This window comes from Polypterus senegalus, chromosome 15 (assembly GCF_016835505.1).
Source record: "Polypterus senegalus isolate Bchr_013 chromosome 15, ASM1683550v1, whole genome shotgun sequence".
Lineage (NCBI taxonomy): Eukaryota > Metazoa > Chordata > Cladistia > Polypteriformes > Polypteridae > Polypterus > Polypterus senegalus.
In genome coordinates this window covers 10,793,412-10,812,369 of record NC_053168.1, presented here as the reverse complement: position 1 = coordinate 10,812,369, position 18,958 = coordinate 10,793,412, and the positions used below count along the sequence as shown (strand labels likewise).

The following is an 18,958-nucleotide window of genomic DNA, read 5'->3' as shown; positions in this document are numbered from 1 at the left end:
ATAATATTTTTCTAGCACATTTTTAAACACTACTCTAACCTTTAAACTTTCTAACTTTGTCTTTGTTACAGAAAGCTGTTGAAGTCATGTGCATCGTACCCAAAAGGTGCAACGACATGATGAATGTTGGGAGGCTCCAGGGCTTTGATGTAAAGTGTTAAATATTTTTTCATTTACTTTTTAACCTTTTTACACCTAGTGTATGAATATGCAGATTAATTGTACATGCTGCAGGAAAATACAAGTAAATGTTTTCCCCTATTGACTGCAGTGAGTTTAAAAAAAAAAACTTCCAGTATTTAACATTTTTATGTATTCATGTGCTGGAGCAATGTGTGGCATACCAGGTCATTGTTATTATTAATTTCTGATTTACCCTTTCAAATTTTTCTCTCCAGACCTATTCTATATTGATTGGCCATCTGATCATGTAATACAGATCTTAATTTTTTTTTTTTATGTTTATATAAGTAATGAACAAACAATGCACCCTAAATGCAGTGGAAAATTGAATTTTAAATGAAAACAATCTCTGTCCACACTAGCATTTTCACATCGTTTGTGTAAGTATCTCTGCCTACATTTAAACAACTGAAAACACATATGAATGTAGTACACACCAGGTAGCGATGGCGTGACTACTGCTTACATTTGTAACCAAAGATGCAGTAGTATCGATGTAGCTGAAGGCTACTATAGCCTTGCATTGGCTTATAACATGATTTTGCCCTTTTGGAGCTTGAATTTTTGATGCAGTTGAAGGTCTTTTACAGATGTAGGCATTGAATATTTTGTATATTGTACTGAGACAAGCAAAGCATCATCATCATGCCTGCTGAAAACCTTCTTACAGTATGTTGCTGTCACCAACATCCTTTAATAGGCATGGAAGATATAATGCACAAAAAGACACCACAGATTGTAATCCTGTCAGCTTTTAATGACTCACTTTTAAAACTAGTGCCCTCAACTTTCACCCAGCAGCCCATGTGGCAATCACCAACGTTTCCCAATGATGCAGTACTCTGAATTACTGGGAATTGCAGTCTGTTTAAGTGGAGCTTTTACAGCTTGGTCTGTCGTTTTTCACAACAGATCCCAAAACTCACAAAATAATTTTGACTCAATTATTGATGACATACCCACAGATAGGTGGATCAGTGAAACGTAAACTTGCGAATCACCAGAGCCAACATATAGTTTGTCTAAATAGTTAAATATTTGTTACATTAGATCAGTCAAATTGATTTAATGTGCCCACTGCTTTCTTTTTAATTCTTTCAGTTGTGGTGAAGTATTTGAGGTGTATTTAAAGTTGCTGTTCATAGGAGGCTACATCTGAGAAGTGCTGTATGGACTGTTGGCTTCTGAAAGGGCTTCCCATTCTAATTCCTTGAGTGTTTGATCATGTAGTGCATTTTTACAGCTGTGGAGGATAACATGTTTGAGGATTTGCTTCAATGCTTGCCAGTTCTTTAAGAGTTTTCTACTTATAATGGCCAGTGCCTAGCTGCAAACCTCCTGAACTTAGTGATTCAGGAGATTGCTGAGCAACCAATCAGACTACATGTTTATGCCATGTGATTTAGACATAAGAAACTCTTAAACGATCTGGCTGTGGTCTGCAGCACTACATAACGGTGGCGCTCCCAGAAAGACAGTCCTACTACACAACATACTCACTACGAGACAAGGCTACTCAATAGTCATCACTACTCGTCTCACAACCCAAACTTAACCATAATTGAGAATTTTAACAAATGGCAGGAGACTATTTAGTCTTATCAGGCCCATTTGTAAGATTAATAGCTAAGCTGTCCCTATATCCTTACATAGTTTAAGGATGTTTTATGAGGTACACATTGAAATGGGTAAGTTGATAAATACGTGCATGACTTAATGTGTCGCATATCATCACTGACATTTAATGCAAAGGTTGCTAAATATTGTAAGTGTGTAGTTTGATTGGCTTCAGAATGGAGCTCAGGAGGTCTGCAACTTAGACCTTCTGGAATAAAACCACAAGGTTTCTAGAAGTTTCCAGTGTTATGTTATAACACTTAGAGACTATCCTGTTTCTTTTGTCTTTGTGGGAAAGTTGTAAATATTGTAAAGATTTGAAATAATGTCAGATTTGATGTTTTTCTATATGTACGAAGTGTGTTAATTGGTTAAATGTAAAGTGTCTATGGACTAGATACTTTCTGTTACAAATGTCAGATTACTATAATAAAAACAGGAGTTTTGTTTTTGACATAAAAATATGCACTGCAGTGTATTCAGGTGATAATGCTGATCTTTTCCAATTCAATTTTTTTGACGCTATAAAAAGAAAATTGATTCTCTCTTCAAAAATAGTGAAACTGAAAATTTTTACTTTTTAATGTATGTTTTTTGTCCTCCTTTTCATTTTAGGGCAAAATTGTTGCCCAGGGCAGACTACTCCTACAGGACACCTTTCTGGTGGCTGACTCTGATTCTGCACCACTTGCACGTATGAAAGAGAGGCGGGTCTTTCTCTTTGAACAAATAGTAATTTTCAGTGAGCCACTTGATAGGAAGAAAGGCTTTTCTGTGCCTGGATACCTATTTAGAAACAGTATAAAGGTATTTCGCAACTTTTGCCAAGTTTGAAAAGTATATTTTACTTAACTTCTTTAATGAAAATTACTACAGTATTGTTTTACAGCAAAATATATTTACCAATGGTTTTTTATTTCCTTTTTAAACACATAAGAAAATTGTGCTTTAAGTACAGAAGAGTGAATGTTGTGTTAATATTAACAGGACTTTTCTAGTTCTGGAAAATGTATACTTGGCGGGTAATTTTGGTATTGTTAAGTCAGTGATTTCTTCATATTCGTGGTATATATTAATTTTCCATATAAAATTGTGTTTGTTTTTTTTTTTTATTAATTTTAAAAATACCTTCCCAGTTCTTGCGGCCTACAATATTGAGGAAATGGGTCTATAATGGAATGAAAAATCTTAAAACTTTCCAAATACATCCACTTTGAAGCAGCAAAGGTTACAGCTTAACACTAGAATTACCAGAGCCTACGAAAAAACTCGTAATTCCGTCCCACCTTAAATCGCTTCTTAAAATCGTTCACAGCTCTCCACCAGCGTCTTTTGTCATCTAAATGTGCTGATAAAAATCAGGCTGCAAGCAGCCGGCTATTCCATCCCCCCACCGACTTAGAACGTGCACAAACTTCTCCCAGCTCATGCCTTGATTGATTATCTGGGAGTGAAATGGAGTTTTAGAGTGGAAAGAATAGATCATTATTTGGAATACACGCATTTCACGTGTGTTCCGTTTCTACAGTAATCCGTGTAAACACATTTTTAAAACAGAAACGTTTTTCATATTGTAGTAGTAAATAACAAAATGTAAGCATAAACTATATAATGTATGAAGCCTGAAGTCCAAATATCAAACACTTCCAAAAAAGGTACACATATAATAGAACAAGTATGCTTTTATTCAAAAATATAACTGCAGAAAAAAGCCACCTTAGCATGCCACATTTACACATACTTACTACACGATAGCATAATGGTATCAGCAACGGACTAGTATCCAAAAGGTCATGAGTTCGATCCCACATGGTTCAGTTTTGAGAAGTAAACTGCTCTTATTCTTACTATTTTAGAATAAAAACACGCATTTGATTTCAGTGTGTAATAGCCAATGTAATTTATGATACTTGTAAAGGTTAGTTTGGTTTTTTTTATTCACTTTTCATTCTCAGTCTCCATCGTGTTCAGGATCCTTCCCTACCCCCCATCTGAGAATGATCTTTTCACATAAAGATGCGCTGCAGCTCTGCAGCGTACTTGTGACTGCATTCTCTTACCAATGCTTGCGAACTGAAGTGCCTGCGTGCACTTTTCGTGGCATTATACGTCTATTTTTTTGAGCATGCCCGTGTCGCTCAAACACAGGAACATATGTTGGTGTACAAGAATAAAAAACAAGTGCACTTTTATTCTAGACTATAAGTGAGGAAAAATAAAGCAAGTTACAGTAGGCGCTTGATACGACAGCTTGCGTGGTGCAATACTAAGAACTGCTGATTTCCGATCCGTGCTATATAAAATCATCACATTCAAATATTAACAATTTCCACACACCCTTCCTACATTCACGACATGTGTACTTGTTGCAGTGTACACATCTCTCTGTGCTATGGTTCCTATTACACTGAATGAGCACCTGACATTGTACTTTCTTCCCTATATAAATAACATTCGAGTATAGCGTCTCCAAATAAATCACATTTGAGTTATAGCGCGTCTTTATGTGAAAACAGCATTGTCAGATTGATGATGGGGGGGAATCGTGAACGCGACTGAGAGAATGGAACTGAATAAAAAAAAAAGACTGAAATCAAATGTATGTTTTTATTCTAAAATAGTTAAGTACATGCAATATTATTTGAAAACGAACAGCGTCAGATCGGGTTTGAATATGCCCGATCTGACGCTGTTCGTTTTCAAATAATATTGCATGTACTGTGCGTTGAAACTGCTGCACTGAATAAGCTGACGCCTTCTGTAATAGCGTCAGCGTGTATTCAAACCCGATCTGACGCTGTTCGTTTTCAAATAATATTGCATTAGTGCGATGATGTTTTTACATATATTGTCTCTTTCATTCATCTTGCGGTTTGTAATCAGTGACCGCGTGTTTTTTCCCCGATCTTGCCAGTTCGCACATGTTGCTGTATGGTGCTGTTTCTTTTGTACTCCATGACATGCAGAGGACAGAATAGTACAGAGCAGTAAGTTCAGCGCTATATGCAATCAGACAGACAAACAGGCAGAGAAGGCACTAGATATATAAATAAACAGGGAAGGCACTGTATAATAGATATAAAAAAACAGCTAAGGGGATAGATATATAGATAGGTAGGAAGGAAAGGCACTATATGATAGGCAGACAGGGAAGCTCCTATATAATAATAAAATTACTGTTATTACTATGTAGATAGACAGGGAGTTCAGCGTCAGCGTGTATTCAAACCCGATCTGACGCTGTTCGCTTTCAAATAATATTGCATGTACTTAACTATTTTAGAATAAAAACATACATTTGATTTCAGTCTTTTTTTTTTATTCAGTTCCATTCTCTCAGTCGCGTTCACGATCCCCCCCCCAAATCTGACAATGCTGTTTTCACATAAAGACGCGCTATAACTCAAATGTGATTTATTTGGAGACGCGCTATACTCGAATGTGATTTATATAGGGAAGAAAGTACAATGTCAGGTGCTCATTCAGTGTAATAGGAACCATAGCCAGAGAGATGTGTACACTGCAACAAGTACACATGTCGTGAATGTAGGAAGGGTGTGTGGAAATTGTTAATATTTGAATGTGATGATTTTATATAGCACGGATCGAAATCAGCAGTTCTTAGCATTGCACCACGCAAGCTGTCGTATCAACCGCCTACTGTAACTTGCTTTATTTTTCTTCACTTATAGTCTAGAATAAAAGTGCACTTGTTTTTTATTCTTGTACACCAACATATGTTCCTGTGTTTGAGCGACACGGGCATGCTCAAAAAAATAGACGTGTAATGCCACGAAAAGTGCACGCAGGCACTTCAGTTCGCAAGCATTGGTACGAGAATGCAGTCACAAGTACGCTGCAGAGCCACAGCGCATCTTTATGTGAAAACAGCATTCTCAGATGGGGGGTAGGGAAGGATCCTGAACACGACTGAGAGAATGAAAAGTGAATAAAAAAAAACTAACCTTTACAAGTATCATAAATTACATTGGCTGTTACACACTGAAATCAAATGCGTGTTTTTATTCTAAAATAGTAAGAATAAGAGCAGTTTACTTCTCAAAACTGAACCATGTGGGATCGAACTCATGACCTTTTGGATACTAGTCAGTTGCTGATACCATTATGCTATCGTAGTAAGTATGTGTAAATGTGGCATGCTAAGGTGGCTTTTTTCTGCAGTTATATTTTTGAATAAAAGCATACTTGTTCTATTATATGTGTACCTTTTTTGGAAGTGTTTGATATTTGGACTTCAGGCTTCATACATTATATAGTTTATGCTTACATTTTGTCATTTACTACTACAATATGAAAAACGTTTCTGTTTTAAAAATGTGTTTACACGGATTACTGTAGAAACGGAACACACGTGAAATGTGTGTATTCCAAATAATGATCTATTCTTTCCACTCTAAAACTCCATTTCACTCCCAGATAATCAATCAAGGCATGAGCTGGGAAAAGTTTGTGCACGTTCTAAGTCGGTGGGGGGATGGAATAGCCAGCTGCTTGCAGTCTGATTTTTATCAGCACATTTAGATGACAAAAGACGCTGGTGGAAAGCTGTGAACGATTTTAAGAAGCGATTTAAGGTGGGACGGAATTACGAGTTTTTTCGTAGGCTCTGGTAATTCTAGTGTTAAATAAACTTTCCTTCCGTGTTTGAGGCATCTTTGTGATTCCAAAAGGAAATCAGAAATAATTATTTTATCACAGGTGCTTGGTCTTATGTTTCTTGAGGCAATACATTTTCTGTTTGCTCGTCTACTCACAGCCACCATCTTAAGTGGAATTATAACATCCCCACCAATTCACCAGACTTTCTAATTTTACTTCTGCAGCTGTTTCTTTAGTGGTTATGTTCTGCCATTGCTTGTAATAACAATTGTTTTTCCTTGAAAAGAGAGAACTTTCTGCCCTTTACATTATGTGTTGTTATTATACATATCCTGCAGCGTGAGAATCACACTAAGATGCAGCATAGTGAAAATGAGTTTCATTGTACCTTGTTCACATAACAAGAAATATGAACTAAACCGAATACTCTTACTGTATTTTTAATAAAAGCATTAGATTTTTGAAAGAGCCAAGCCACCCTTTATAAGTAGCTGTGAATCAGTTGCCATCTGAATAAGGAGCTTTGAATAAGCAGGCAATTTCAGTCTCGAAGATGAGTCAGTCTTGCTGAGGATATGATAATTAAGAAAAAAAGGAGGACAACGTGTTTATATGAGTAACTGACACTCACTCATTTCTGTCTTTAAGTCTATGGGGAGAACATGCAAATCTCATGCATACCATGGTACTGTGAGGCAGGAATGACTGAACTTACTAAATTTCAGTCTGTTTAAACATGGGTGACTTTGCATTGCTAAATTGACTGTAGGCTTTGCGTATGTGTTCACCTTATGACAAACTGATGCACCCTCTGGAGATCATTCTTGACTTGCGCCTTCCCCATGATTCGACCCTCATGGATGCAAGTATGCGTATAACCAGGCCTTGAAGTGGGCTTACCAGTGTGTACAGACACCTGCTCTGATCCCCATGAAGGACCCTAAGACATTTAGATATGTATTTATATCAGTGTGCACCGATCTCTGCTTGCTCTTCCTATGATGTCAGTAGCCGGATTGGGAGAGCATGAAGGATCATGAGGTCACTGGAAAGGGGTGTGTGGCGCTTCCAATATCTCTGCTAAGGTCCAAGTCTTTATAGTTCTGATGCTCCCTGTTTTGCTATATGGTTGCGAGACTTGGGCGCCATCCAGTGACCTGAGAAAAACACTGCACTTCTTCGGTACTGTGTCTCTTCGGAGAATCCTTGGGTACTGCTGATCTGACTTTGTATCAAACAAATGGTTGCTCACGCAGTCCCAAATGAGGCACGGTACCTGCATTGTGAGGGAGCGTCAATTACGACACTCTGGCCATGTGGTGTGATTCTCCAAGGTTTGATTCGACTCACAGGATCCTCATTGTTGAGGACCTGAGTGGCTGGACCAGACCAAAGGGATGCCCATGTAACCCATGCATGCTCCCAATTGTTGTGTGGGGAATTGGAGTGAGATTAAATTTCATGTAAAATTAATACTGTATCGTGAGTAAAACAAAGAAGTTAATAATACAGTGTACTGCCAGTAATTTGGTTCCACTTTTGAGCATTGCATATAATGTTGGTGTAGTTCTTATTGCAGGGTATGTTTTCTCCTGCTGTTGCACATGTGTCCATTATCAATCCAATGGCAGCATACATTTGCTAAATAATGAAATTGGATGAATAGATTAAATAGGCTTCCATGTAGTGTAAGAATATAAGCAAACATAACATGTAACTTTTTCAGTTATTGTCTAGTTGTCTATAGAATGGTACTACACTTGACTTTTCGATATTAGCATTTTAATATTATCAATAGCAGTGCTTTGTGATTACTTTCTGAGGTGAATCTATGATCCACAGTCTGAAAAGAGGAGGAGAGGTGAGGAGAACAAAGTAAAGAGAAGTGAAGTACACAGCTGGTCTCCCTTTAAAATGGCTGAATATCATAACAGTGTTTTGCTCTTTGTCCTTTTTACATTTTAATACTGTGCATTTACACTGTTTTGCAATGTAATTTCCAGACACATATACTCAATAACAAATACAAGACACATACTCAATAACATTTTTGGCTTGAAAAATAGAGGGATTTGGTAAGTTTTAAGGCTTTTTCTATCTTTGGACCTGTGTCCCCATTAGCCCTATTGTAAGCTACAAGAACAGGTAAGGCATTTTTAAAATTTATTAAAAAAAACAAAACACTTCACTCAGAACATACATTTTTGCCATAATTATACAGGGTGACACAGAAAAATGGGAACTTTTGAAATGCGTAGTGGCAGCCATGTACAGTTGGCAGCACTGCGGAACAGGGACCTTGAGCTGTAAACAATCTCGCCATTTAGTAATCATGGATCAGTGGAATGGTCAACAGTGTGCTTTCGCCATAAAAATGTTTTACAAAAACAATGATAGTTTGGAAGGTGCGCAGAGGGAGTTCCGACGTTTTTTCAACATCGGGTTCCCTCGAAACATGCGATAAAAACTTGGATTAAAAACTTTGAAGAGACTGGATCTGCTCTAAAAAAGAAACCGACAGGACGACCGAGAAGTGCTCGTACTCCACAGAATATCGAAGCTGTACGCGCTTCAGACATAAGGATGCCCACAGCGTTCAGTTCATAAGCAAGCAGCTGTGGTCAGAGTATCCCGAGAGAGTGTTCGCTGAATTCTCCATTTTGATTTAAAATTTCATCCGTACAAGCTGCAGATCGTGCAACAACTGAAGGAGAACGATCACCAGTACCGAATAGAATTCTGTCAGGAAATTATGACAAACATAAATGAGGACAATGAATTTCTGGACAAGCTGTGGATGTCAGATGAGGCCCATTTTCATCTCACAGGTTACATGAATAAGCAGAACTATCGTTACTGGGCAGACAGCAACCCTAATGAAGTTCATGAACACCCTTTACACATCAGCAAGTTGACAGTATGGTGTGCAGTTTCGTCACATGGGGTCATCGGACCTTACTTTTTTGAAAATGAAGAGTGGATCACAGTGACTGTCAATTCAGATCGGTATGTTGAGATGTTGCAATCTTTTGTTGCACCTGCATTGAACAATTTTCCACAACTTCACGAAACCTGGTTTCAACAGGATGGTGCGACATCGCACACTGCAAGGCAATCAATGGCAGCTGTGCGAGAATTGTTCGGTAACCGTGTCATCTCAGGATTCGGTGACATTTCCTGGCCCTCAAGATCAGCGGATTTGTCCGTTTCTGATTTTTTTTCTTGTGGGGCTACCTTAAGAGTCGGGACTACATGACTCGGCCAAGGACACTGAATGAATTGTAACAAAGATTTCAAGACGAAATTCATGGTATCCCAGCTGAGATGTTGCAGCGATCAATGGGGAACCTCAACAGCAGATTGGAAGAATGCATACGTACAGGACGTAATTTTCAGACATTGATAATTTGGATTACTGTCTCTTAAAAGGCAAGTTGTAGTGGTTCAATTGCTGTCAATAAATTTATTTTGTTGGAATTCTTCTATTTTTATTGGGTTTTTCAAAAGTCTTTCTGTGTCACACTGTATATCATGATTATGAAAAACTTACTTTGCCCAGGAATACTCCATCCAAGAATGATAACGTTTTGCTTAACTCATGTGGTGTGTAGTGAAGGGTTAAATTTTTTTTAATTTCATGGAAAACAGAGATAACTAAAAAAAATTATCATAGAATGGGCATATATGGATACCAACGCTGGATGACAACAGCAACATATATTTCTGTAGCGCGTTTTCATACAAATGATGTAGCTCAAAGTGCTTTACAAAATGAAGAAAGAAAATATAAAAATACGATTAGGCAAGTTCTTTATTACTTAGTAAGGTCCAATGGCCAGGAGGACAGAAAAAAAAATACAGAGGGCTGGAGGAAAAATAATAAAAAAACAAAATCTGCAGGGGTTCCTAAATTGCCTGGCCCCCACTGGACAGTCTACCTAACATAAATGATCTCAATCAGTCCTCATGGGTTTCAGGATTCACATAGAAGAATTAGATGATCATGGTCATGTGGACATCTGGCCTTCAATCCATCAATGTAGGGACTGCATGGTGCCCTGATCAGGTGGTGGCGGTGCAGATCACCACCACAGAAAACCTGTAAAAAGAACAGCAGAGAAAGTAGGGGTTAGTATGGATTGCGGAGCCATGAATTAAATGCATATATAGAATATCAGGGTTACACTAAAATGAAGCTATAAGAAAGCCATATTAAAATAATGTGTTTTTAGCCGTTTTTTAAAGTGCTCCACCATATTAGCCGGGCAAATTTCTATCGATAAGCTATTCTAGATTTTAGGTGCATAACAGCTGAAGGCCACCTCAGCACTTCTTTTAAGTTTAGCTCTTGCAATTATAAGCAGACACTCATTTGAACATCTAAGGTTATGATTTGGGGTGTAAGGTGAGAGGCATTCTGAAATGTAGGATGGAGCAGATTATTTAAGGCTTTGTAAACCATCAGCAGTATTTTAAAGTCAATTTTAAATGGCACAGGTAACCAGTGTAGTGACAGCAACACTGGAGAGATGTGCTTGTGCTATTTCCGTTCTCCATAATCACATGAAATTAAACTTGTTTCTCAGCTATCACTACATAACACATGGCGGTAAGTGACATATTTAAAAAATACTATTTATGGGTGGAGTACTCCATTATGGGTTTTTGTAACTTATGTTAATATAAAAATAATTTTTGATAATACAATTATTTTGTTGATATTAAAAAACCTGTTAATTAGATTTGTTAGACAGCAAATATTAGAATTGATGAATTTATTAGGATTTTTTTAGGGAATAGAGTAAAACATCTCTGCATCAGGCAGCTTGTAATTTCTGCCCAATTTAATTTCTCTTTCTGCATTTATCCACCTGTTAATGAATTTGTTCCTTTACCAAAGGTAAGCTGTCTTGGACTGGAGGATAATGTTGATGGTGACCCCTGCAAATTTGCACTGGCCTCCAGGTCTTCTGACAGCAATATTGAAACATTTGTCTTGCACTGTGCCAACCCTGGAGTCCGGCAAGTGTGGATCCATGAAATCAACCAAATTCTGGAAAACCAGAGAAATTTTTTAAATGGTAATATTTTTTAAAGAAATATATTTCATTAAATGAATAAACAATTTTTACATTTTATAATTTAAAGCTTTAAAAATAAATTATAGTAAATTGCCTGTCAGTCATTTTCCAACCCGCTATATCCTAGCACAGGGTCAGTTTCACTCCTTCATTAATAAAACAGTGTTGTAAGGAGTGTGTGTCCATTTCTGTTTTATCATTTGTTTGACTGGGAGATGACAAGTATCTTTTTTGTACAGTGCATTCTTATTTGTAGAGTTTAATTCTGTGATCTTTGATGACTGACTGCAACATCTTAAAACCTCATTTAAAGTTAGGACCTTCTGTACTGCTTTAGGTTTGTAAACAAATTCAGGTTTATTCAGTTGAAGTACCTGGCATTGCCCGCACATTTGTATAAGTGGGCAAGGTAAGGAAGCAAATTTTTGTGTTTTTTAATATTTTCCCTTTTGTCATTGCTGGCTGAAATGAAAATGTTTCATCTGTCATCTACACTACCTCTCTATCAGTTTGTCGAGAGTTTGTTTTTTATATGTATGATCGGATTCCATAATTTAGGTAACTCCTTGCTGGGTTTCAAGCAAGAATGGCATTTCTTTGTTATTCTTAGTTGACTGTGCTTCACATATCGATGCTTAATGCCACATCAATAAACTTTATGGGTTGTTGAATCAAACTACTCATATTTGTATGTAAGATGGGCAAAACTGCTGTGTTTTTTTACTGTATTGAACCGTTGTTCATGATGAAATTTTTTGTCTTCCATAAACTTTCTATTTCAAGTTGGGTTAACTGAAATATACTGTACATTCAAAATTTCATGAGAATCCAACCAGCTGTTGTGGAGCAATGTGTGGTTTTTCTGGTGTTGGCCCTCCCATTACACCACCCCAGTGAAATTCTTTAAAGGCCCTGAAGCCTGTATTTTAAATTGAATTAATAATAATGTAAATACAAGTAGACCTAGCTGTTTATGAGTGATGCACAATTTTGAGTGATATTGTGGTTTTGAATCTCAAACTCCCTACCTTACCAACCCTCTTTTACCTTGGTTATTTTGAAAGGCCTTGACATCTCCATTTTAAGTTGTAGCAGTAGTAATATGTATGTACAATTTAATGATCTTTAACGCTGACCTTTTGAAGTGATGCATTTGTTTTGCACTCATCCTATTAAAGGCACATTTCCTAATTACATCTTAGAAAGTGCCATACAAGCCTATATTTAATTTGGAAAAATATAGTAAGCTACATGCAAAGTTTTGTGAAACTCCACTCACCCATTTTTGCATGCTTCGTGAGCAACAAAAAAGATGAGAGACAATCTTGTGGGTTGAAATGAGGTCCTTATTGTACAAAACTAACATTAACAAAGCTTACAAAGTCAGGACAGGCGAAGAGTCTGTTACGATTTTATTTACAGAGATTGTAACAAGTACATTGTGATAATTATTCTCACTTAGAAAAAAGTTAGAGAAAAAGAACGTTTTTTTTAAAAGCAATATCTTTTTGAGTAAAAAGTAGGAAACAAAAAAGAGCAAGATAAATGAAGAGGGAAAGACAGTGTAGTAAAACAATTTTAAAATGTAATATTTTTATTATTTGAATGTTTGTGTCAGATTCTACCTTTATTAAATAGAAGCAATTTCAATAACTGCTTGACAAATTTCTGTTTTAATTAACTTTTAAAGAACCGTATCAGCTCTGCTAAAATGAACCTTTAAGTATTTTTGAGCCTGTTTAATTGATTTACAATACTTAGTTTGCATATTGCAGCTAGATACTTCAGAAGATCGTTTTGTGTTTTAAACAATCAGATGTGTAACACTTTTTATTCAGGGATAATTTGTCAGAAATAATCACTTTGTCTTTTAAAAAGCACCTCTAGTGTTAACCAATAAAAATAGTTCTGTTGCAAGGAAGAGTTTTGTTAGGTGATGAATCCTATTCTTTATGGTGGTCTTGGTTTAACTTAAATGTCACCCTTGTATTATTGTTTCAGTTTAATGTGTCACTGTCACTATTGTCCACAGATTTGACATCTCCAGTTGAGTATCAGAAAAATCATGTAGGTGCTGATGGAGCCAGCAGCAGCACAGCCAGCAATACTTGCAGCAACGTCAATATGGTGACCAGCAGTAGCGTAATGGGGAGTCGATCGAGACCCTCTCGCATCCCCCAGCCTGTCAGGCACCATTCACCAGTGCTGGTATCCTCTGCATCCTCCATACCAGAAGGGGCAGACAAGATGTCAGGTACGTCCTTTCGCATCCTTTCTCTGCCATCAACAGGCAACAGCAACTCCTTCCTCACAGATCGTCCAGAGAAAGTCACAGACAAAGAGATTACAAAGATGAAGGTTCTTGAGAAACCCAGCAACATCAAACAAAGTAGTTCAGCAGAGGCAAGCTTAAAAGAACTACATGGCATCTTGGAGGACACAAAAAGTAATTCTCCAAAGGCCTCCAAAGGCCTGCTCACACTGGCTAAACCTCGACCTGGTGCCATTTCCCCTATGGGATCTCCACTTCCTCCTTCACCTTTCAGCAAGGAACTCTTCACCCCAAGCAGCCCTGTGCAAAAGGGTCCTTCTTTCTGGAGCTCCATGCCATCCTCACCAGCAAGTCGTCCTGGTTCTTTCACTTTCCCTAGCGAGACAGACTCACTTGGGCGCCAGACTCAACGCCATTCAACCCACAGCAAGGACACAGACCGCATGAGCACCTGCTCATCTACCAGTGAACAGTCAGTGCACTCCACCCAGAGCAATGGGGTAAGAATGAAGCCAGCATATGCATCGGGCTCTTCTCAAGTCTTGCCTCCTATGTATCACCATCACTCTCCATACTAACTTGCTTCTTACTTCACCTTACCGGTTCCTTTCTTCTGCTTGGTACCTAGGGTGCCACTCTTCACTGGTGAATGGACGAATAACCACTTTGGCTGCTTTCTAATAACTGCAAGAACCACGTGAACCAGACTTTTGCCATTTTTAGGCTTTTTTTTTACTAACTTGGCTTCTCACTCTATTCTTGAAGCACTGTTTGCCTGTGCAGCAAAACAAATTAACATTCAGCAAGTGTTCTTCATCTTTATCTTTGTGATTGAAAATGAAACTACTAATTGGTCACCAGAGCTTTCCTATATTTTTAACATTCTGCTTAAAGATAAACCCTTTACTCCTTCATTTGTGGGTGTAAAGAACAGAAAAATAAATGCAAATGTTTAAGTGCTGCTGTGCAGCTCTTTTTAGAGCCAGCACTTTTGAGGGGAAGAAGTTTGAAGCTTTACAGTCTGAATATATCATATTAATCAAGGTGTAAAGGGTTCATTTGTCATGATTGTCTGCCTACCTGCTCTGGATGTCTTCTATTAAAACCTACTAATCTGACTTAAAAATCTTAATTCTGCCTGTTTTTCTCTCAACTATCTTGAAGTTTCCCCTGTCCTGAGTGTTTTAACCTAAACATACAATCAAGACAAAGAAAAAAACTCGGCTGGTGGTCATTTAGAGTCTTTACTTCCACTAACAAGAGTACTGCTGCTTTCATCTGAAGTGTCACAACTCCTCGGCTATGTGGTTGAAAACTTGCTTCTGCTACTACTGCTTTTAAATTCCATAGTCCACACATGAAGCTAGCTATCTCTTCAATATAATCCCTCTGCTTTTTCATGCCTGCTAGTCTGATGCCATCTTAACTGCACATAACACTACAGTCTAGCAATATAAAATTTTAAGCTATCTACGTGACGTATGTAGCTATCTTTTAAGGTTTCATTGCTTTTGTAGAAGATACATATGTCATGCACAAACTCTTCATTTTGCCAATTAATCTCTTACAGTATTTCTCTGATACAATTTTATTTTTTTTAATTATAAGATGTGATGTTTTATAAACCACAGCCATTTGGCTACGAGGGAACATAGATCTGAGGTGACTGTTAGAGTAGGCAGATAAACTATTATTAAAACAGTTCATTTTATTTCATGGGTTTAACATTATTCTTATATGCTTTATTTGTGTGAGGTTTTCTGCATCTGGGAATTTCACATTTAGAATTGTAAAGAAGAGAGGCATCTTTTTCATTTTTCATAACCCTCACAACATCTTGTGTGCTTGGGAAAAAAAGTTACTTTACAAAAAGCAAAGAAAAACTCACAGCACATTTTGAATGCTGCCATTCCCTTTGGGTCACATTTGAACAACCTTTAGCTTTACTAGATTTTCAGCTTCATTTACAGTAGTTTGTAGAAAACCCATGGAAACCATCCTGTATGTCACCCTTTTACTTCAGAAATGTGAAGGCTTTTACTAAAGTACTCGGACTTTGCAAAAAGTAAAACAAAAAAAAACTTTTCCAGATGTCGCATTTTTGTTACACATTTTGAACACTGCCATGTCCTTGTGGTCAGTTTTGATTAACCATATACATCAGGGGATTTTACTCTTCATTTGAGTTGGTTTGTTTTATTAATACAGACATTGTAAATGTCGTCTCTTCAGCTCAGAAACGGGGAAGCTTTTAGTAAAGTGACCTAACTTTGTAACACATTTTTGTACAACCGCTACACATTTTGAACACTGCCATTTCCTTTGGGTCAGTTTTGACCGACCATTGATTTTAATGGATTTTCCACTGCATTTGATGTGCGCTGTTTGTTCACAACTCATAATATTATCTTCTGTTCTAAAAGTTTGGATCAAAAGTAATGTAGATTGAGATGGTCAATCAGTATAAAATAAGGTTGAGGTGAAATGTGTGATGTCCGGGCAGCACGATGGTACAGCAGTAGTCCTGCTGCCTCACCTTAAGAAGACCAGGGTTCACTTCCCAGGTGTTCCTTGCCTGGAGTTTGCATGTTCTCTTCCAGGTGCTTCAGTTTCCACCAACAGTCCAAAAACATGCAAGTTAGAAGAACTGGTGATGCTAGACTCGTGTGCCTGTGGTACGCCTTTTGATAGACTGGCACCCTGTGCAGGTGTTGTTCCTGGCTTGCATTTTCTAACTGCCCTGAACCTGCCCTTGAAAAGTGGATTGGGGAGATGGATGGATGTATGTTTGATGTTCAGGGCCCCTAAAAAATGGGTAACAGAGTCAGGTCAAAAAAGACCCTAAAGGCACAGCATAAAGTCAGCACTTGAAGATGATGTGAGGGTTAAATATATTTTGCAGAGAGAAAAATAGTAACTTCAGAGACACGTATATCTATCTGTTCAATGCAAGTATGTTCATTCTCATGGCTCAGAAGTAGATGGGCAGATTAGAAAATGCAGATGTTTTAATTTATTCTATTGGGTGCCTTTCTTAGCGTGTTGTGCTATTTTCCATGTTAATTCTGACAAAGGAATTTAATAATAGAATTTTTTTGTGTTCAGCTCAGCTGTAGAATTTGCTCATTGAATAACTAAATTTAAAACAAAAAGTACATGGAAATTGGTCATACCTGAAATGCAGTGTATTTAATCATTTGAAAAGCAGAGCTGAGAAATATTTGAAATGGCAGAATGAAAAATAAGTATCTTCAGTTACAGCTTTTTCAAAAGAAACCTTATAGGATGTGGGCCAGTATGCCAGTGTGCTGGTATGGAAATGTCCAGTAAAATAAAAAAAAAAATATATAGGACTCTGAATTTTTAGCCTGTGTTTGAATATTTACTTTGTGTATATTGTATGCATGCCAGAGGTTTGTTTGTAGTAGTGTCTGACTGCGCTTACTGATTACTCTTATGGACATACTCCTGTAGTTGTGTTGTTATATAGTGCATTTTTACAGAGATGTCCTTCTAAAAATGCCCCATTTTATTTTTTTTTGTATATAACAGTGCCATTTTGCTGCGTCTAGGTATGCTTTTCATATATTTCTGATTTTAGGCCATCATTTGAGTGCTTTCAATCAATCAATCAATCAACATTTATTTATATAGCACATTTTCATACAAAAAATGTAGCTCAAAGTGCTTTACAAAATGAATAGAAAAATAGAAGACACAATAAAAAATAAACATAAGTCAACATTAATTAACATAGAATAAGTAAGGTCCGATGGCCAGGGTGGACAGAAAAAACAAAAAAAAACTCCAAAGCTGGAGAAAAAAAAAATCTGTAGGGATTCCAGACCACGAGACCGCCCAGTCCCCTCTGGGCAAGCTACCTAACATAAGTCAAACAGTCCTCTTTGTATTTAGGGTTTTCATGGAAGGACCTGATGATGATGGTCACGTAGACTTCTTTGCACTTGGTTTGTCACAATACCAACATTTCAAACTCAGATACAATATTGAGAAAGGTAATTAAATTTGATTTACAATACAGTATAAAATGCGAATCAGTAAAATAAAGTAAATTACATTCATGTATGCATTAAAATCTGTCCATTGATGAAAACAAAGAATAGAAAATTTAGGAATAATTAACTATAGTAGCTGCCAGAAGCCTTGCTGTTAACCTTAATGTGCAACAGCCCATTCCAAAATCTACCGTTACCCTTCTATCTGCTGTCAGTCTTATAAAGACAGAGTTGAATTTTGAGGTGATCTCTCTAACAGTATGAGGAAATTGCAACAAATCATAAAATCACAATCATTGCTGTGCTAAGCAACAACACCTTTTTGTGATTCAGCTCAAAGGAATATGCACCACTGTGCTGCATTCACGTAGACCCCATCTGTGAAGCAGCTATCACAGACCACCACATTCAGTCAAGTTTTACTTTAGTCACCTTCCCACAATTCAATTATATATGAGTTCATGGAGGAGTAGTGCTGTCGTTTATGCAAATGAGCACTGAATAGTTATAGCAAATTTCATTATATTGTACTAGGGGGCTTGGTCCTCTGCTCTCTTCGCTCACAAACCCCCCCAGCCTGTGCTACGCGCCAGCCACTTTGTGTCTCTGCCGCTCGTGTATGTGGATTTCACTTTCACCAAACAACAATTCTTTTAATACACGGATTACACCTCTTCATTGGGAAGAAACAGTACTTTTCCCTGATGGCAACTCGAATAAGACGATCTACAAGTCTCCAAATTAATGTTTAAATCCGAACTATATATTCAGTCTCTTTTCGCTGTTCCGTTATTTCAGTAGTAGTAATAATTTTCGTTTGTTTGTGCTAATGCGATCTTTACTATCATTTTTTTGAGACTTTTGAATTTTAGTTCTTTCATTATCTCTAACCTGCTCTGCATGTGCATCGTGCCAAAGTCTTTTAATTCTTTACGACGTTCTACTTTGTCAGCTACTTTTTGTCTTTTATTTCCAGCCCCAGGTGTGGTTAAATCTCTTGGCACAAAGTCTTGTCTCGCAGGACGTGAAAGTATCTCTCTGGAAAAGTCACGTCTCGTCCCAGGCTAAAGAGTCTCGTCTCATCCCAGGATTTTTTTATTATAATATTGAGGAATGTGATGAAGTAGAATTTTGAAGTTGCACATAATTAAACAAAGTAATGCAATATG

The 18,958-nt window shown here is 37.3% G+C and overlaps 1 protein-coding gene across 4 annotated transcripts in view; it reads left to right on the top strand.

Annotated features, from left to right (window-relative positions):
- The window catches only part of LOC120515459 (triple functional domain protein), a 322,795-nt gene that overhangs the window by 285,412 nt on the left and 18,425 nt on the right, over positions 1 to 18,958 (top strand). For 3 of the 4 annotated variants that reach the window (XM_039736493.1, XM_039736492.1, XM_039736495.1), the window contains 4 exons: positions 72 to 149; positions 2,416 to 2,607; positions 11,321 to 11,501; positions 13,534 to 14,273. In XM_039736493.1, the coding sequence (XP_039592427.1) occupies positions 72 to 149; positions 2,416 to 2,607; positions 11,321 to 11,501; positions 13,534 to 14,273 (1,191 nt within the window). The remainder of the gene's footprint in view (positions 1 to 71; positions 150 to 2,415; positions 2,608 to 11,320; positions 11,502 to 13,533; positions 14,274 to 18,958) is intronic. The other variant, XM_039736496.1, reaches the window with a different exon arrangement.